Source organism: Stigmatopora nigra, chromosome 19 (genome assembly GCF_051989575.1).
Source record: "Stigmatopora nigra isolate UIUO_SnigA chromosome 19, RoL_Snig_1.1, whole genome shotgun sequence".
In the NCBI taxonomy this organism is placed as follows: domain Eukaryota; kingdom Metazoa; phylum Chordata; class Actinopteri; order Syngnathiformes; family Syngnathidae; genus Stigmatopora; species Stigmatopora nigra.
In genome coordinates this window covers 9,408,057-9,429,626 of record NC_135526.1, presented here as the reverse complement: position 1 = coordinate 9,429,626, position 21,570 = coordinate 9,408,057, and the positions used below count along the sequence as shown (strand labels likewise).

The following is a 21,570-nucleotide window of genomic DNA, read 5'->3' as shown; positions in this document are numbered from 1 at the left end:
TCATTTAAATTATCCTCAAATCTATCAAATGAAATGAAAACACTCCTGAGACCTATTTTAAAACCATAATTCTGCTTCACAGCCTGAAAAGGGGTAGAAACTCTGAATTTAAAACAACCTAACTTTTTGTTCGCGACACTAGACTCTCTACAGTGTTCCCCCGCTACTTCGCGGTTCAGCTATCGCGGACTCAGAGCTTCGCGGATTTTTTGGGGAAAAAAAAATACAAATATTACATTGAAACAACATATTTTACATTTTTTTTGTTATAACATGAATTTCACTCTCTACCCATATTCTATATGGTGTACTGTATACTGGGGGGTAAAAGAAATAATAAAAAAAAAATTGGAATTAAATTCAAATTAAGCATTTTGGAAGGGGAATCCCTACTTCGCGGAAATGCACTTATCGCAGGTGGTCCCGGTCCCCATTAACCGCGATTAGCGAGGGAACACTGTATATATTTCAAAAAACTTACAAGATGAGTCATTCATAAGTTGAGGTGAAACTTCCCATGAGGCTTTCTTTTGTTAGTTTTGTCTTGGGGACAACCTAAAGAAACTCCCGCTTTCACTGCGGAGAAACGTTGCACAGCATTGTAGACTGGGTTTTCATCTTCTTTGTTTGTCACCAAGTAAAAGTCAGCATTTTTAGCTGCCAGGAGTACATTCTGCTTTGTACTCTGACTAGTTGCTGTGCTATTAATGTTGTTATAATTGTTCTCATGATTGTAATTCACAATACGTGATTGGACTTCTCAGATTGCTCTTTGTTTTTTATTTATTCACGCTCGCAACCAGAGATATGGAACGTAGTCTGGTTTCTGAGCCCGGAGTTTATCTTGAAGCCACATCATTTATTCATGGTTATATGCAAGTGGGTGTGTGCTTGCACGTGTCTGTGTATTACAGTGCATCGCTAATTCTAACACAACCGTGCCTCTGCTGCTCATGTTGAAATGCATTTACATTCTGGCCTGAAACTGTGATACGAAACCCAAACTCAGAAACCTGTTTCTTTGAAATCAAACATTTTTTTTTTGAAATTCAACTTCTTTAAACACAAATCTTGATTAGGTAAACCCAGACTGAGCCCTTTCCTGCAGAATTTGTGACTTCTTTTTTATCATTTATATTGTCAATTTCCCTCTTTGACTCACTACCACAACAGATACTCTGGTGCCTGGGCTGGGACTGAATGAGCTAAACTAATGACAGCTTCTTAATGTCCACTATAGTGACCCTTGTCCCCGAAAGGGTTAAATCCTAACTTGAAATTTTATACCAGACTTCATATCAAAATTACAAACATCTTATTTTGAAACTAAAAACCTAAAACTCTCCTTTCTAACCTTAATCCCTTTAATATTTCCTTAACCAAACATTGTTATTATTTTTTTAACTGAACGTTGAAATCAGCGCGCCCGTGGCCAAGTGGTTAGCCTGTCGGTCCTCACTATGTGGAGTTTGCATGTTCTTCCCAGACTTGCGTGGGTTTTCTCCAGGTACTCCCGTTTCCTCCCATTTATTCATTCATTTCTGAACCGCGTCATCCTCATTAAGGTCGTGGGGGTGTGCTGTAGACTTTCCCAGCTGACTGGCGGAGGCGGGGTACACCTTGAACCGGTGGCCAGCCGATCGCATGTTACAAGGAGGCGGACAATCATGCACACTTACACCCATACCTAGGGGCAATTTAGAGTATCCAATCAGCCTACCATGCATGTTTTTGGAATGTGGAAGGAAACCAGAGTAACCAGAGGAAACCCACGCAGGCCCAAGGAGAGCACGCAAGCTCCACACAGGTGGACCGACCTGGATTTGCACCCAGGAGCCCAGAGCTTTGAGCCCAACATGCTAACAACTCAAGCCCCCAAAAAAGCATCCCAAAAAATATGCCTGTCGGCTGGTTGAACACTCTTAATTGCCTCTAGGTTTGTGTGCGAGTGTGAATAGTTGTCCATCTTCTTATGCCCTGCGATTGGCAGGGCACCATTTTAGGGTCTCCCCGCCTGGTGCTGGTGATGTCAGCTGGGATAGGCTCCAGCACCCCCTGCAGCCCTTGTGAGGTTAAGCAGTACAGAAGATGAATGAATGCATTTAAATTGAAATCTTAACACAGGCTGAACATTTTTAATTTTAAATATTCCTAATAAAAACTAAAAACAACACAATTTCTAACTTTGGCTTGGAACCAACTCTTGAAACCCAAATTTAACACCGGGCTTTAAATGATCACTTGCCTCCCCATTCTCTTATCAAAACTATAACCTTTGCCTCTGTTTGGAAAATCTCATTTACATTTCTCCAATTGGCTTGAAGTTCTCATTTATAAGCATAACCTTTCCTAAATCCTAAGGTTCGAAATAACCAAATCTTCTCTAAGCAATCTTGCATTCGTCTCTCTCATTAGTTATGGATGTGTGGCGGTCGCATGGAGGACATCCCATGCTCCCGGGTGGGACACATTTACCGGAAATATGTCCCTTACAAGGTCCCCGGTGGACTCAGCTTAGCCAAGGTAATGCATCTCACCACTTACACATTTCAATGTACTACTACCAGTTAACCGTCCCCATCACGCGCTCCCAGAACCTGAAGCGCGTGGCCGAGGTGTGGATGGACGAGTATGCCGAGTATGTTTTCCGACGAAGGCCTGAATACCGTCACCTGTCGGCAGGCGACATGACAGCGCAAAAGGAGCTAAGAACCCGCCTCGCATGCAAAAACTTCAAGTGGTTCATGAACGAGGTGGCCTGGGATCTACCTCAGCATTATCCACCCGTGGAGCCCCCTGCCGCCGCCTGGGGCAAGGTATTAATCTAAAATTGTCTTTAGAGCAAGCATGAGAATCTTCATTGGCCCAATTTTGTTGAGAGTGGGGTTTGGGGGGTCTAGCCACAGTGGTCAATTGGAAAAAAAACACCAAATCAAATGAGCAATGGAATAAAACATGACAACAAAATTGAAGGATGTGGTTAGGGATGTAGGGTCAGGAACTCTATTGCAGCGCTGGCAGTCAAACTAGCTCTCTGTGCCTGTGCTGTGACGAAGGGAGGAGGTGGAAATAAGTCTAAAAGGTGTTGATTCGGCCATTTCTGCAGAATCTAGCTAACAACTACGTACTTTAAGTTGGTAGGATTTCTGATATATTCGACTGAACCCTCATATATGCTGAGCCTGAATAATGACAGTTCTGTGGTTCCATCAGTCATGACGCGTAGCTTCTTGATTGTTAAAACTGCCACGAGTGGGTTTCAAGCTTTGCGACAAATCAGGAAATTGCAATCAGTAGAATACATGTTACTATTGGTTTAGTGATGTCCTGTGCCAAATCATGTGATTGAAAATCGGGCCTGATCACAACATCGCATAATTTCCAAAAGATCGGAATCGCCTAACAATGACCTGGTTTTAAAATTGTGGTTATTTTTCAGTATTAACTCAATGGCTGCCTTTGACGGCGCTAGACACCCAATGCAGTTTACCGTATTTTCACGACTATATGGCGCATCGCATTTAAAGGCACAGTGTCAGTAACGAATGCTATTTCTGTATTTGACACACACAGGATGCACCAACTTTAAAGAGAGAGCCAGGCACGGCAAAACAAACACCAGATTAAACATACACGCTACACCCACACGCCAAAAACACGTTTTAAAAATGCAACAGAAGCAAAACTGAGTCCGGTTGTACTTTATTTAGCCATTTTACAATGTATTCACGTGATCATCACCCACAAATCCATAAAATTCCTCATTTTCTGTGTCCGAATTGAACAATTGTTCAAATGTGTCATCGAAAACTCTGAGTTTTATACGTTCGTCCAGGCGGCCACAATCCATTCGCAAATAGTAGCTAGCGTAACTAGCCAAGCGCTGCCTGCCACCCTTCTTAAAGCTGTGTTGACGTCAATGTCCAGGCCCCAATGCATTCGCAAATAGTAGCTAGCTAGTAGCTAGCGTAACTAGCTTTGCACTGCCTGCCATCCTTCTTAAAGCTGTGTTGACGTCGATGTCCACGCCAACATCTAGCGCCAGTATCCAGCCGGAATGACGGCCAGCACCAAATTAGTGTGCTCGCCGTCATACTGGGTGTATTGACCAAAGAACTATAAATCCCAGCAGTCACTGCGCAGTACTTTTTCTACGGGGAAAATAGTGAAGTCGTGGTCTGCTTGTCGTAGTTGTGAGAGCTGTTGAGGATGGTGTACCCTATCGACTGATTTATTTTATTTTATCGTGATTGAAATTTAAGTATTGGTCCATATATAAAGCGCACTCAATTAAAGGGCGCCCTGTCTATTTTGGAGAAAATTTAAGACTTTTAAGTGCGCTTTATAGTCGTGAAAATGCGGTAACTAGACTGGTCAAAAAATACACTTACAGTGAATTTCATACAATTTTCATATGTAAAATAAATTTAGCAAAACAAAGAAAGCGTAAAATTCAAGACAATCACAATCAAGAGAGCTCAATTTATCACATTAGACTATTTTTAATATAGGTTTACTGTGATCCTTCACCACTTTGCAGCTTGAGTTTTTTTATCTTAAGTATGAAAAAAAAAGGTCATAAAATGTCTTTATAAAAATGTCCAAATCTGCACTGATACTCGAAGCGGAAAACAGGAGATGAAAAATGACGGTGAAAAATGGCGGAAGTCTTCAGCGCTGAAATCGGTGGCACTCAGCGCAGAAGATGTCATCGTGGAAGAAGAATGACGCACCAAATAATATAAACTGCCGAGAAGGAAATTGAGTGGCAAGGCATTTGACATCAGTGTGCTTGCAGCACTTTTAACCCTCAAAAACACTCAATATTTAAAGAAACAGCATATCAAAGATATACAGAGGAAATGCCTGGCGTGAATGACAACACAATGTGGGTGTGAACGCTTGGAAAATGGACTGAAGCCATAGATCAAACTAGACAACTTTGCTAATGGATACTAACGGATTTCTTTTCATTATCGCAGCCATATCCAGTCCACATTATCCTCAATATTTGAGAGATTACTGTTTTTGTAAAAAAACAAATATTTAAACGTCATTTGTTCACAATGTTATTTTAGGCTGCACAACTGATTTGCATACAATTTTGGGGGAGTGTGCTTTTCAGTAATAACCCCCTTTTGTGGCTATAATGTTGAATAGCTTTGTTCAAATTGGGAAAAAATCCACATTTGAACAAAATCGAGTGACTCGGACTCTACTCCCATGCAAATATATGCAATTGAGCCTCCCCTACATAAGTCGCATGGTCGACGGAAAAGCCATAACATGCACGTTCCATTATTCCCAAGAGAATTTTGAGAAGCCAACATTTAGCTTGCATTTGAAGTGCTTGTTGCCTTCCTGTTTTGCCCCATTCCCAACTGCCTCTCCAAATCCTCCACAGATCCGCAACGCAGGCAACGGCATGTGCATGGAGGTCAAACACTTTGTGTCGGGCAGCCTCGTCCGCCTCGAGAGTTGTGCTAAAAGTCGTGGCGAAGTGGCCTGGAGTCACGGCCAGGTGAGCCGCTCAAGCCAATCCAGGTTAACTAAAATCTTATGACGCTCACTCAACATTTGCCTTCCAGGTGTTGACGCTAGGTTGGCGAGAGGACATCCGTGTGGGCAACCCGGTCCACACCAGGAAAGTTTGCCTTGATGCCGTATCCCACAGTAGCCCTGTCACTTTGTACGACTGTCACGGCATGAAGGGTAACCAACTGTGGCGCTACCGTAAGGTACGCATACTATGAAATGCCTTGGAAGCATCCTTTTTTTCAGATCCGTGTAGGAGTAGACTTTCTCTCATCAATGCAATTTTCCACCTTAGTACTTCTATTAAAGCGCTTAATTGTCTCACTAAGGAGAACAAAGAGTAAAGGAGCACTATCTCTTTTTTAAGGACAAGAGCCTGTACCACCCAGTGAGCAACAGCTGCATGGACAGCAGCAGCTCTGAGCGCCGTGTCTTCATGAACACTTGTGACGCAACATCGCTTAGTCAGCAGTGGATCTTTGAGAGGACCAACTCCACCGTGCTGGAGCATTTCAACCAGGGCACAGATTGACATCACCAGCGCACGGTGTGTTAAAATAACAGTGCATCTCCGTTCATAGGGGTGAGGAGGGAATTCCGGACCTATCTAATACAAAATGGCATGCACACGCTTCAGGAAATTGTTAAGGCTACCCACTGATCCTGCCTCGATTTTGCACAGATGGTAAAAAAAGAGGCCTATTACGAGCTGCTTGACAAACATTCTGGGAAAAGGCATCTTGAGGGGGCTGATGGGTCCGACAGGCAATGACCATGTCCAGAATCCAATCACACCACAAGCACTTGAGACCAGAAAGAGGGTACGTATTTACTCTTGACACGTCCTTGTTCCCGTGAGTCATTTAAAAGATTTGTGAATTCAGCAGTTTTTATGCTTCAAGCCTATTAGAGAGTTTGGCACTTTCAAGTCTATAGCGCATTTCCTCAAATAACTGTTCTCTTGTCGCCTGGCTGCCTCACTTCCATTTGTCAGCGGGTGAGTCATCTAAAGACATCGAAAGTTATCTAAAGACAGTTTAACGCCAGTTTCAAATAAACACGTATCTCCATTGATGGATGACTCATCTGCTTGTTTTCAAATAATTGGCTCCATCTCAGATGAGTGATTTACAATTCACTACATTAATGAAACACCATCCCTAATCCCACCCTTTTCAAGAAAAAAAAATATTAGGTTGGTTCCAATACGGACATCATTGATTCGACTCTTGCTGAGTAAAACTACAACACTTGTTAAAATAGTGGTTGTGTCTCTCCTTTGGGGAATGGAAAATGCGAACAAAAAACATTTAAGATTAAACAAATAATATAAAATAAAACAATGGGAACCATTTTAAGGAAACCAGTCAAATGTAACATTAGCATAACATTTTTAAGAAGTGCATGCTGTTCATATTTCCCCACAAAATGACAGGAATGTATCCTTACAGGCGGGCCTGGAGGGGGACTCGCAGTCCCCGAAGACTGGCCAAAGACATTTGCTCTATTTAAAAGGATGCATACTGTGTCTCCTTGAGTTGCCAACTGGCACAGGCGGATGACTTTTTTCTTCAAAGATAACCTTGATAGGATTTTTTTTATTTTGTACCCAATAAAGATGTTGGTCCTAGTAAGCGCATTGTGTCAAACTTTCAAGACAGCAAAAGCTGATGGGTATCCACGGAGACGACTATAAATAGGTGTCAATGGCTATGCTGTATGGATGTTGTGAGTGAGATGAGTGGAAAGTGAACCTATCTTACCAGCTCAGTCGAGAGAGAGCATTCAAGAGCAACACTTAAACGCTGCTATATTAAAGTCTGCACTTGTAATTTGCTTGATCTTTGGTACGTTGGACAGCTTTTTGCATCTTTGAACAGTAATTTGCTTCTTAAAGAGTTTTGTAACCCGAAAAATTTATATGGTAAAGCATTCGTAAAGAGACGTACCAGTTAATGTTTATATATTGGCAAATGCAACAAAGGTGTGCTTAAACGAAGAGAAGACTGACTGTAAAATTACGATTTGTAAAGATGTAATAACAGCTTTAAATGCCTTTTGAAATTCATCATCTTCGTTTGTGTCATCAGTGTGTACATGTGTAAACAGCAGTTTCAATGACATCTGCTTCTTTGCATCATGAATCATTACTGCTAACTATCTCGAGCGGGCAACAAACAGTTTGTGTGCACCCCACGCCACACAGATGGAACGACCAGATGCACATACTAAATCCAAGCAGTTGACTGACAGCTTGTGTGTATATGCATGTGGGTGAAGTTAAAATTACATCAGGCCGGAGGGAAGCTAACATATAGCCAACTTTCTGCCTCTAATCCACGCAAATTTTCCCTCGAGAAGAAATGTGCCGATGAATGTTGTGTACTTTAACAAGCAAGCAGCTTTTATGTTTTATCAGTGTGTCTTTCCATTGTACAAGCACTTTAAAAAACATGTATCATTTCACGAGAGTAATGTCTTAATGCAGGGCTGTCAAACTCATTTTTGTTGAGAACTACCTTGTAGTTGCAGTTTCCGCTACCTCTGCCAACTAAGCTGCCACTATTTATCAATTAATGAATTGACAGCTTCTCTGTTTGTATATAGATCACTTATCTATAATCCTTATAAAGCGTGATTCATGGATGTGTGAGTGTGTGCTTGTGTATGTATGTTAAGATTTTCTCACTACGTTTGTCCAAACCATGCAACGTAGAGACTAGAATTTTTTTATGGTGGCCAGAAATGGCTGTCAGATCCTAATAGACAAGATTGAATTTCTTCACCCTCTCTTAGTGTGTAAACTCAATCTTTTATTTGTTATATAACCATTTTTCAAGAGAGAATTTGTTTTAATAGCGTAACAATTGTCTTTTTGTTCTAAACGAGCAGAGCAAGGCCGGTCCCTCCTGCCTGTAGACCAGGGGTGGCCAACCCGCGGCTCGCGAGCCGCATGCGGCTCTTTGCCCGGTTTTATGCGGCTCTTACGTCCATATCAAAGTTTGTATTTGTGTTTTATTTTTATTTGCGTGTGCGCTTCGCTTGAGTTCAATACGGTATTTTCGTCCAATGCGCATATGCTTGGGATGAAAATACCTCAAAGTTTCCCAGTAGGAGCAAGGTCATTTGAGTAAACGTTTTTAACAGAGTGGGAGAGCTCCCGTGAACCAGAAGCGACAATGAACGTCGTCGCGCACAAAAAGTATCCCAAAGATCGAGCGTCGGCTGAAAAAGCCACACCCCCTGCGAGGCAGACCAAGGCGAGAGTGCTCAGCCGGGAGCAGCCAATAGGAGAGCGGGGTGTACACCCACGTGGTGTGCGCGCTAGTTAAAAGCCATTCATAATAAATGACAGCTCACAAGGAGCGAATGTTGCGCAAAAATAGGCTCTGATTTTATGACAGAAGTCCCACTAAGTAACATGCATAGTAAAAGAAAAACGCTATTGTAAATTATTATATTTTTGTTTGCGGACTTGGTTGAACTGAGAGTTTGTCTGTGTGAGACAGTGCACACAATGTTCATTGTTGATAATGACTGGCCTGTGCTGTTAGTACTGTAGGAGTCAATTTATGTCATTACTATGCTGGTGTATGACATTTACAATAAATCTGTGTGATGTGGCTCTTTGCGGTAACACAGTAAAAAATGTGGCTCTTTGCGGTAACACGGTAAAAAATGTGGCTCTTGGTCTCTGACTGGTTGGCCACCCCTGCTGTAGACACTAATTGACCAATTCACCTTTTCGAGCCTCTTACCACAAAATATTTTCTTGTATTTTGTATTTTTTTTAAATAATTTACATTTTTTAGATTAAAAAAGTGGGTGGGGTTTTTCACATTTTTAATCCACTTTTTGTTTAAATGAAACAAATCTTGTTATTTATCAATGTAAATGAAGAATTAAAAATAATTGTTACATTTTTTATTTTTAGTTAAAAATGAAAAGATAAAAGTTAATTAAATTCAATAAAGCATAAAATGTCTATATTTGGATAATATGCACTATTAACAATTTGTCTTTATCAAATTGAAATACCTGTAGTTTCTTTTTTTTAAGCATGAGACTGACAGTTTTCACCTCGACAAATCCAACATTAATATGGGGAAAAATATATTTGTCATGGTTCTAATTTTAGGGATTTTGTTCTTTTTGGAAATATAGACAGGAATAGAATAAGTTAGGAGCAGTCTCGAGGTGTAGAGGTTCATTCGTCTGACTTCGGTGTGAGCAGGCGTGGGCTCGATTCCTTCAGGTGGCAGTTTGATTGTGAGTGTGTATGGTCGTTTGTCCCTCTGTTTGCCCTACGGCTGACAGGCAACTAGGCTAGAGTCCAGTCTGCCTTTCGACTGAAGTCACCTGAGTTAGGCTCCAGTGCCCTGCAACACTTTCGAGGATCCGTGGTATGGAAGATGAATGAATAATTAGAATTAGTTGTTTTTAATGTAGCAAATAATGCAAAGTTTGCGAAATTATTGTTTAGTCCCTTTGAGGAAAAGCAAAATAACGCCCACCATTAGTAGCTGTGTGTCAACTAGCAAGAAGTCCAAAAACGTATATTGTCCATACCATCCATGGTAGTTGTAATTTCAATTCTATGAAACCTTCACCAACTCGCATTGCCATGTTCTTATTCAAATAAAACTCCAACAGGATCCTCGTCCCCTGGTTGAAGAGCATCTGTTCGAATGGATAACATTGTCACGACCTTGCGAGAGTCTCGTCATCAAACTCATTAGAAAAGACGGCGGTGGCGGTGTGCTTCTTTGAGAAACCTGCAGTCGCAGAGATAGGAAGTGACAGCATCACAAAGGACTGGTGATGGATGTTTTGGGGGAGATGTTTGCATTTTTTTTTTTTTTTTGAAACAGATAGGCTCCGGGAAGATGACACCTGACACGGATGGGAATATTGACCAGAAGCTGTTGTCTCTAATCGTTGTTTTTTGGGGACTTATTTCTTTTATCTCCTGACTGAAATTGCAGAGGCATAGTTGTGCCAATTAGGAAATTTTGCTTCTTTGCTTTTCTTTAAATGTTCACTCACCAAGCCTGTTTATGTAATACTTACCGGTCTACTGACAATGAGCATATTGTTGACAAATGAACGATTGTAAAACAGTCAATCCCAAGAGAAATAGAATTCTTTTTTTTAAGGAATGGTGCTAGAATTTCATTCGAACCGAAATAGCACTTTTCTGCCAGCCTTTGCTGTCTTTCATCGGTGTTGATGTGAGTCAATTAACTTTTTGCCATTTTGGGGCACCTTGTTTTGTACTTTGCCTTGCTTCAATAAAGGTTGCTTAAGGGTGCAGTAATACACAGTCCAGAAACAAAGGGGTGTCTTTTTAGGGTCTATCTTGAAACCCTAATCCCCCTACAAAATGGAGAAATTACCTATTCAAATACACTACTGTTTCTTTCCGACTAACAAACTTCCCTCATTATGTCAAGCTATCCATCAAAGTGGAAGCTTTAGAATGTTGAATAAAATCTTCTTTATCTCCTTAGCGGACCTGCAACACATGTTGTTTCTCTGTCTTAAATCGCTTTCATGCCCTACCTAGAAACTTCTCAAAGATTTGCCACCTCCGCGGTGACAGAATAATCGATGAGCTGCAGAAAGTTGTAGAAAAACGATAACTAAAACCCCAAAACTTCTCTCTCTGTGCTCAGTCTGTTTGAGTGAGATTCTGTGATATCTATGTCTTTTTTCTCTGAGCTGCAATACCCGTTGAACCCACGCCTGCTGCCAAGAAAAAAGCCACTGACAACCACAGCTAAAAAGCCTTCTGCACTTCCGCCCCTGTCGAGCCAACCACCCAAAAAAGCGTTCCTTTTTCATGTTTATTTTTATTTTGAGTTTTGTTACCCCTCTGGGCAGTCTTGTATCGCACAAATGCACTAATGAGAGATGTTTGACTGGCTTGCGCCGAAATGCCTCGGTACATATTCAACACACTCTTTTTGTTTGTATGTGCTGACCTTGCTTTCACCCTCTGCTTGGCGGTGCTGCAGGAGACTGCAAAAAATAAATGAATAAAACAGAAACAACACTAACGTTGTGTTTTCAGGAAAAGGTTAAAGCCGGCGTTTGTTTTCGTTTGGCCCGAAGGCGGCTGAGAGGGTGGGCGGTTCAGACAAAAGATTGCGCGTGCAATTTATAGTTCAATTTGTAGCAGATTTTTTAGGTTTCTGCTAGAATTGGAAGCCACACTTGGCTCTGAATTATTGGCAAAGACACTGAACTAAATGGCAAGGTGATGCTAGTCATTAAAGTTATGTGTGATAATGAACTGCATCTTTGTACATTTTATAAGTTTTGCTTTTGATCACTTACCGTATTTACTCGCTTATAAGCCGCTTATGTTTGACAAAAATGACAATTGAGGGAACGGCTTATATGTACATAAAAACATGACTAAACTGCAAGTTGACGATGCCATGACACGATGACGTCATGACGCAAGACAATGCGGCTGATACGGTCATTTATTTCAAAATAGAAAAAAGATAAACTGATAAAATGCCAAACAAAATTCATTTTGGATTTGATTGGATAACTTTATTCATCCCTTATTCGGAAAATTTCATTGGGACAGCAGATACAGAAAGAAAACAAAGTCACGATCATTAAGAATCACCAAATAAAATCATTAAGACAGAAAAGCAGCAAAAATACAAAACGAACAAGTGGACGGAGCTACCACCACCGGCTGCCATCTGAACGGCGCCATCTTGGTTGCGGTAGCAAAATCAGATACAGACTCAAGAAAAAGACGTTGTAAAGTTGGATAAAACTGGAACCACACACAGGACGTCTTCCACAAGATGGGGATCTTCTGCACACTGGGACCGAGTAGAGAATATATGCAGAGTCACTCATCCAAGCTTATCCGCACAGTTCTTCAGTAGTCTGGAGCTGAAGACAACAGTAGCAGAGTAGAAACTTTCCATGGCAACTCGTAACAGAACAAACAAATTTAAATTTTAAGGGTGTGGCTTGTATACCCCCGGATGGGTTACAAGTGACTCAATACGGCAACTTGCTTTTGAAAACAATTAATAACTTTACAAGTGATGACTAGGATTTTGGGACTTTTTGGTATCTTCGTAGCTTTTCTATCCTTTAAGTGCTTTGAGGTGAATTGCTACTTTTTTAGTTTTTTTCAACAATGTACTGCACATGTTTGAATAAACGAGGACACTTGGACCAAAAAGGAATTTAAAACATTATTATACCTGATTATAATTGGTAAATGTCATTGCATTTTTCGTCTTTCAAATTTGAAAGGATTCAATAACCTAAAATGGAAAGAAGAGACTTTCTTAAAAGATAAGTAACCATGTTTTATCCTTTTTAGGTGTTCATCAATGCCTACAGTGGGCCCGATGTTTCTCAGTTATTTTGAAAATGTGGTAAAAAAAAAGCCTTACGATTGATTTGGGGATGCTAGATTCTGCCTTTACACCTTTGACACTTGACTAGAAAATCTTCGAAACATTTTCTGTTATGAATGCCTCAGCTGCGGAGCGGAGTGGAACCCAAGGACCAGTAAGCAGGCAACAAATAGGGGAGTGCTCGTGTACAAACTGAAGGTTAAATGAAAAGTGTTAACATGAAACACCCTACAAACTAAGACACGGAAAAACAAAAAAAGAAAAAAAACTTAAAGGGGAAGGACGAAGACAAGGGAAACACACACCGGCCGAAGGAAACATAAATAGACAAAGGAAATACTTGTACACTGATGCACAAAAACACAGGATTTAAATACACCGACGGGTTAGTGACAATAACGAACACCTGAGTCACACAAGGGAGGGAGAGCCAGAAAAGGCACAACAGGTTAAACTCACGTACAATCACCACCAAATCCTCAACAAAACATGACATTCAGGTTCAGGATTTTTTCCCATTATGTTTTGGAAAAGAGACCAAGTAGATTTCAGAAAAAGTCCTGTCATTTAGTCATATGAAGTCAGAGATTGTATTTTTATACCCTTGACCTCTTCATTTTAGGACTGTCGTTGGTTATTTTCTGGCTATGGAAAATGCTTCCTTTTGCATTGGTTAAACAGGATTTTACCTTTTTGGGAAATAAATACAGTTGAATCTGGAGTGGTACTGCTTGCATAAAAAAACATCCTAGAAGAGATCCATACAGTTGGCTTCAATACAATATAATTAAATCTGTTACTTCAAGCTCTGGGTTCCTTTGAGTTAGAATGATCTCACTGGGTCTACTTGGCTTTTCTCCGGGTACTCCAGGATCCTACCACTGTTGCATTAAGTTGTTGGGTTTATTCTGTTTTACTATTATAATAGTTATATTAATTCATTTCTTTATTAAATCATTCTCTTTCTTTTCTCTGTATTAATTCATTACTTTGTTAAATCATTCTCTTTCTGTTTTCAAAAGTGTTGCGAGGTCACGCCAAGTCATCTTTAACCTGGACGGCCTGTTCCAGGATGGTTAAACAAACAATCCACCCAATCTGGGTCCTTGAGATTTGGTGGGCCCTTGGTGACGAGGCCAGGGCTATTCGGCCAATAACAAGAATGTTGTTATCGTTATGAAACCATACACTTCGGGTTTTTCTGTAACCATTATATGATTATGATTATATTATATGATTCTTAGGTCAAGGAAGTTGTATAATTACTCTAATCTAAATGTTGTTAAGTCTAGTCTCCTGTTTTTGTTATTGGTAAAATACTTTGATTGTTATTGTAGTCCCAGATGTTGTTTTTACTCATACGTGATGGAATGATCAACAACTCTGTAAATTGTTTTGATTCATGACCATAAGAGTGAGACAAAAACGTCTATTCGAGGAGACGTTCGGAAGTTGTAAGGTGACACTTGCTGTAACGCTCCCCTTCGGAGGCTTTTATCTGTTGTATCCATTTCTATTTAATTAAATGTCAATAATTGAATAAGATGTCTGCCTGCAGTTATTGATAATTACGGACGAAGGTAATTATTAATGAACCTAACATTTTGGTCCTTCTGAGCCATGGAGGTCAATATACCGGAGCGAGAACCCAGGCGCTGCTGTTCGACATCTGGTAAGTGACCGTGCGCACGGCGTCTTCAAAACCCTTGGTGGGCCGGAGTTTTCGACGGGGGCGCCTGGATTCTCGGCGGTTGAAGACTTTTCCTGCTGGAGGGAGACATCTGATGGATCTCGGGTAAGTCCACATTAATGTCTGCATGTTGTGACGGTGTTTCCAAATGCGTTAAAGGGACATTGTATGTGAGGTCCATTGTGGGCTGGTTTCGCGTCCTGGGTGACGGCGACAAAACCCTGTGTTTATACTAGTCAATGGCAGGTACGGTGGGGCACTTTGCTGGAAAGTGTCCTGTGTCTCAGGGGTAGGCACGAATATATTGTACTGGAGGTACAATGTTGGGGCTGGAAAGGGTCCTGTGTCTCAGGGTTAGGCACGAATGTATTGTACTGGAGGTACAATGGTGGGGCTGGGAAGTGTCCTGTGTCTAAAGGGTAGGCACGAATATGTTGTAAATGTTGTATGGTGTTTGTGTGGTTTCTGCAGTAAAATTAAGATAAGCCTAGGAAATACAGTCGAAGGGGTGATAATATTAATAATAAATATAATAAAGTTAACTGTGTGAGGCACACGAACTCACTACAAAAAAGTAAAATATGGGAAACACGTGTTGTAAGGCGGGTTTGGATGACGATCCAAAAATACGTCTAACTTGTAAGGATTGGAAAAAAAATTGGAAAGACAAAGCGCTTTAAAATTATTACACAGCTATATTTATGGATAAATAAATATGGGTTTGCTGGCCAGCTTAAAATGCATAAAATGCAGGATAATATATGCACTAATGCATAGAGGTAATATACATATATAAATAATATGTGAGTGGATAAAAGTGTAACAGCTTGTTCCACAGACACTAATGGCAAAATAAGGCCGGGGAGAAGTTAAAAATACTATTTTGGGAAAATAGTGGGGGTTCCCTCGGATAACGGGGATATATTTAAGACCGTGGCGGCGGGAAAGTACTGTTTGGTAAGGAAAAATAGCGGGGCCTCCTCGGCTGACGGGGAAAATATTTACCGAGATAGGTGACGGGCGCGGAGGAAGTTTAACAAAAATAAAGGGAGCTAGAAAATTACTGGGGACACTGGTATTTGATTTGGTTAATCCAGGTATGACGTTTTGTGATTACAATTAAATTGGGTTTTTTGTGATGCTTGGGCTTGTATAACAACAATTAGAATGGTTATTTCCAAGTGCTGGTGGTGCTTTGTTAATATAACCTATATGTACTGTCAATCTACAGCAATGTGATGGCTTATTGCAGCTTGGTTTTTGATCCCGTCCGCTAACGGGAAGATGGTGTTTAAAAAGACAAAAGAATATATACAAAATGATCATTTAAATGTTTAGCAGGGAATGTCACCTGTGTTTTTATTATGCTCTAGACTTGCAAAAAAAAATGTGTCGACTGCGGGGGAAGCGTTTCTGGTGCAGCGGCTGCTGATTAGATGGGAGTGAAACATGTGGGCCGCGGGGCCGACGATTTAACTGTGTTGGGCTTTCGGGAGCGTTCGGACCGTGTAAACGACTAAAATTGTGTGATCCCTTCCGTGAAGACATTATAATAATAATAATTGGCCTTGGGGGTGCTGAAGCAAACTTGAGGGCAGAAAATGGGTTTTTGCCATATTGTTGTGCTTGCAGCATACATATTCTGGATATATGGGGTCTTGGAAAAATATTGTGATGTAGTTGAATATCGGAAGAGGGGTTAATTTGACGTTTTAATGGTTGTCTTCTCTAAAAAGCGTTGTATTTGGGCACAGGGAAAAAGCTGGTTTGTAAACATAAGATAACAATGCTGTTTTCGCAGCAAGAGTGGAGGTCATAGTTAACGGCTAATTGCGTTTTCTGTTTGGACTTTTCAGAATAAGAACAATACATGGTCTGCAAGAAATGCAGGGTTATGCGAATGCTTTCGCATTGATATTTTGGGTTTTAAAATGAAATGTATTAAGAGGATAGAAAATCTGTTCAGTAAAAGGTTGATTTGGTAAAAAGCTTTGGATTTGGGAAATAGACCAAAATAGTCATTTTTGAGCAATTGTGGATTTCAAAGGGCTCTTAGTTAAAGGAAACTAGCTTTTGGAGGATAAAATAATATTAATACTATTTCAGAATATTTTGATTGTTCAAAATACTTTAATCCAGGAGGTTGGCTGGTTAAAAGAAAAAAAGGCCAGGAAGACAAAAATTTACAATATTATGGTATATTGGTGACGATAAGGTTTTTAAAACATTAAAGTTTGTAATTAGGAATTGCCTAACAAAAGGTTGATTTCTCTAATTTAATTGTTGTAGATTTTTGTCTTGGTAACAGGCTATGGGAAATGACTCTTGTCTTAAGTAAACATCATATGAGGTGATTTACAAAGTATAGTAGGTATTGAATTATTTGGCTGTTAACGACATCAGATGGGAAATTTACAATGCAATAGTGGCATGATAAAATTCATGGCATTCATCCAAATAATTAGGTGAATTGTAAATAAAATAATTGGTTTAGGATGAGCATATTTTCCCTAAGAATGGAGTAACATGGAATGTTTTTCAAAGTGCACTTGAAAGAACATTGTCTGTTGTCCTGGCGGGAGGAAATATGCTTTGTCACAGGTCATATTGATGACTTTAAGGATATTACGGATTGGATAAGCATTGGTCAATTGATACAACCAAATAACGTTGCTTTTACGGCTTTAAGGGCATGCAAATTGGTGAGAACTTTAGCAACGATGGGGTTAATACGCCTGAATGTTACAGTGATAACGAGTGGCAATAACAAGCTTAGATAAGGGAGGGAAAGGAGAAATTCTCCAAATTCCAGAATCTGGCATAGAAACAGGTTATGTTAGTCGTTTTGGGTTTTTGACAGGATGTGGTGGTACATGAATTCTGGGAAATTTGGGGAAATTGGGGACCCCATATCTAAAACAAATTTGAGACAAATGTGTAAATAGGCTCTATTTGGCGCTAGATGCACGAATTCTAGTGGGGCCTTTCATGTTTTGAAACAAGTGACGCTTTAGGTAGATGGGTTGTCTATGAACAAAATGGGATGGGCGAAATTCGCTTACAAATTAGGCGTGTTATCTTGGTTCATAGAATTTGGAGTCAAGGCGACGTAATAAAGGCCATAGGCGTCATGTTGTATAAAATAGGCGTGGATGAATTAGTTTTACAAATGGGGGAGATTATCTTATCACCTGAAACAAGTGGAAACAAAATTGGATGGCCGCATTAAAAGGTGATTGGCATGCTATTAGAGGAAATTGGGATTTTCCAAAAACCTGATAGGGGGCCATTAGGTCATGGCGGCTGTGAAAATAAAAACCTTAGATGTGAAACTATTGCCACCTCAATTCGGGGAACAAACAGCTAAACTGATAGCATTAAAAAGGATATAACTTTGTGTGAAACTTGAAGGTAATTTTTACAAACGGTTAAAATGCTAGAGTGGGGGTGTGTATATTAAAGGATCTACTAATGAATGCGGGGGGGGGGGGGGGGGGGATCCAGACCTTCCGGAATGTGGGGTATTCATGGCGTCCTCGAGAATTTGTGGATTTTCTCCGGGTACTCCAGTTTACTCCCACAAAATGAAATTATGGATGCTAGACTGGTTGAACACACTAAATTCTTCTTTTTATGAGTGTGAGCGTGAATGATAGTTTGTCTTTTTGTGTTTTTTTTATTGGCAGACCACCGAGACATAATCTATCAATAAAAGAACAATGAAGAAAATAATTTGGGCTTGAGTCAAGGGAAGACCTATGTCCCGACAAGGGGGAGGTGGCCTTGCTACAACGGCACTACAAGGTTTAGGGTTTAAATCTAAATGCATATCCACATATCCATTTCAAAAAATACATATAGATTTTATTTTATTTTTATTAGATCATATGGATATCATTCCACGATATGGAATTCCAGAAACTATTTATAGCGATAATGGCTCCCATTTTGTTAATATAATAGTTGTCTACCATCCACAATTGGCGGACCTTATATGAAGTCCTGTTTGGTAGACCTTACAAATTGTTATTATTCACTACACAATGACAATTGGATGATGAGGAAAATCTATCAGAGAAAAAAAACACACACACCAAATTTAGACTATCAGAGGGAGATTTTGCTTCTCAACAGGAAACGGACGAAGCGACGGTGATTCTTGAAGACTGGATGCTGATAAGCAGCATAAAAGAAGAAACATCGGAGCAACGCAAAGTGGGAGGGTCCTTGTTACTGAAAGGGGACACGGATGCACCTTTCCCACAGTAAGAAGGTTGTCTAAATTGAAACGTTTCAAGAGGAAAACTCCCTAAACAAAGACAAAAAGTCATGTTGAAAACAATTATTGCTTTTGGGGCAATGAGATTAATGATGATTGTGATTCTATTCCTTTCCACAGTAGGGTTGTTTTCTCCAGTTGGAGAAAAAGGCGGAGGCGTTTCAATTGAGGATACACCTTCTTACGGGAGGGTAAACCGAGAAACATACACATTTACATTTAATTAACATTACCTACTAAATCAAATTTCCAAAATGAAAATATATATTTGGACTCGGCGACGTCCCGGTTGCCATACAAGGGGTCAATCTATGGTGGGAAATATGTGTGGTACATTAACAGCAAAAAATTGAAGATTGGGAAAAGCCTTGTTGCAGAAATTGGTCAAGATTGGAAAGCTTGGACTGACATATTAACCTGTGAAATTTATTTCTGAAACAGGGATTTCCCAAACGGGGGATAATTGGGCGCTGTTAATGGAGTGTAAAGAAGGCAAGCACTATGTGGAGCTACTTTGGTAAAAGGGTGGTCTCAATTGAAACATTGAGGGGACGGGTAAGATAAACTTTCTGACTTAATAAAATACGGGAAACACCAATATTAATTGAAAAGATTATTGCTCAGCAAGCAATACCATAAAACTATAGGGAACTCTTTTATATTGGGTTTGACGTCTCCATTTGGTTTCAATTGAGACTAAACCATCTTACAAAGGATTAGGATAAAACTACCAGACAAGGGAAAATACGATGGGATCTAACAACTCCCTCAATCACCATTCATTTGGGGAAAAGTGTTTTTACAAATGAAAAAACGTGTCCTACTTGGCAAGAAAAAAAATATTGAAACAGTGTTTATCCTGTTACGCAGTAAATAGGAAGTCAATTTTTCCACTGTTTAATCATTTTACCTGCTTAAACCTTACAGGGCATGGTCTGAAGCTGGGGGCGATAAATGAGACGTGGTGTACCGGCGTTCTAAAACAAACTACACCCCTGATACCACGTTCTGGCCTATGGTGGCGGGGTGGTAGATAAATTATACGACTCCTGCCGAAACGCGGCAGGACTAGGTACTTTGGTCTCACTGCTCTTACCGGTGTCTGTTTTTCCATCCACAGTGGAGGAGATACAATTGGCGGCTCATAATTCGGCTGAAGGGTCGACCCTCCCGACATCGTCGAGAGGCATGGAGGGAAGGAGATCCAACATACATTGATGCGATTGGCATCCCCTGGGGCGTACCAGATGAGTATAAGCTGGCTAATCAGATCGCAGCAGGTTGGGAGTCTATCTTCCTTCTAATCACCCCAAACAAAAATGTGGATAGAATAAATTACTTACATTACAATGTCCAAAACTTGGAAATTATACTGAACAGGGATTTGTGGCCATGAAGGAACAACTGGCAGCTACCAGTCTGATGGCGTTCCGGGGTCGCATAGCGGTGGATATGATCCTTGAAACAGGGGGCGTGTGTGCAATGTTTGTAAAACAATGTTGCACCTTCATACCGAACAACACGTCACCCAGTGGATCTCTCACCAGGGCCATTACTGGCCTGCAAACACTGAACCGCAATATGCAAGAGCACTCTGGAGTAGATACGTCCGCATTGTCAGATTGGTGGGATAAGACCTTTGGAAAATCTAAAGATTTGGCTACATCCTTCGTGGTGACTATAGGCACAATTACCGCTATCCTAACATTGTGTGGGTGATGTAGTATCCCCTGTTTGCGCTCCTTGCTAAGCCGACTTATAACTACTGCAATTGCCCCTACAAAATCTAAAGTACATGCGTTGTATCTTATGGGACGGTTTGGAGAAAGCAGTGAGGTCCAGGGGTACGGTAAATCCGAGGACCAATTGGACGACACCATGGCCACGGTCACAGTGGAGGAGATTACCAAGATGTACCCAAACCGCAAACCGTGGATGACCAGCCAGGCCCCATCACTCCTCCGGCCCCAAGATGTAGCCTTCAGGGCACTCTAGAGCGCAGCCCGCGCCAACCAGAAGACATTAAGGCTGCCAAAGCAGACTGCAAGGGGAACATAGAAGGGCAAGTTGACGACTCCCAATTGTTGTGGCAGAGCATACGGACCCTCATCAACTACAAAGGCCGAGCTCCGACCCCTGCAGAATCAACACATTTGTTGCCCGCTCTGAGTCCCAAGCCCACTACCCTGTCCCATCACCTTAACCTTCAATACATCCCCACACCAAGCTCAGAAGAAGCTTCACCCCACTCACTGTGCAGGTATTGGATGTGAGACGTGTGCTCCGTGCAGTCAACCTCAGAAAGGACACCGGACTGAATGAAATACCAGACAAAGTACTTAAGGCCTGTGCTGATCAACTAGCACCAGTCTTCGCAGACATTTTCAATCTTTCCTTAGAACAAGCGTCCGCCGCAGCTTATCTAAAATTGGCCACCATCATCCTAGTACCCCAGAAGCCACCTGCTACCTATCTGGGCGACTACCGCCCAGTAGCTCTCGCACCCATCATCACTGAGTGCATTGAAAAATTGGTACTGAAACAGATCAAAGCCTGTCTTTCCCTCACCCAAAACCTGCATCAGTTTGCATATCGGCCAAGTAGATCCACCGAAGATAAAATGAGCACTGCCCTCTACGCTGCACTGAGCCACCTTGAGAAAAGAG

The 21,570-nt window shown here is 40.9% G+C and overlaps 1 protein-coding gene across 2 annotated transcripts in view; it reads left to right on the top strand.

Annotated features, from left to right (window-relative positions):
• LOC144212893 (polypeptide N-acetylgalactosaminyltransferase 10-like) overlaps window positions 1–7,603 on the top strand; it is a 36,052-nt gene extending 28,449 nt beyond the window's left edge. The window contains exons 8-14 of one of the 2 annotated variants that reach the window (XM_077741085.1): window positions 2,416–2,523; window positions 2,595–2,816; window positions 5,405–5,521; window positions 5,589–5,738; window positions 5,903–6,082; window positions 6,218–6,356; window positions 6,987–7,603. In XM_077741085.1, coding sequence (XP_077597211.1) covers window positions 2,416–2,523; window positions 2,595–2,816; window positions 5,405–5,521; window positions 5,589–5,738; window positions 5,903–6,067 — 762 coding nt within the window. In that variant the 3' untranslated portion in view covers window positions 6,068–6,082; window positions 6,218–6,356; window positions 6,987–7,603. Of the gene's footprint in view, window positions 1–2,415; window positions 2,524–2,594; window positions 2,817–5,404; window positions 5,522–5,588; window positions 5,739–5,902; window positions 6,119–6,217; window positions 6,357–6,986 lie in introns of both variants that reach the window. The other variant, XM_077741086.1, reaches the window with a different exon arrangement.
• Window positions 7,604–21,570: the final 13,967 nt, after the last annotated feature.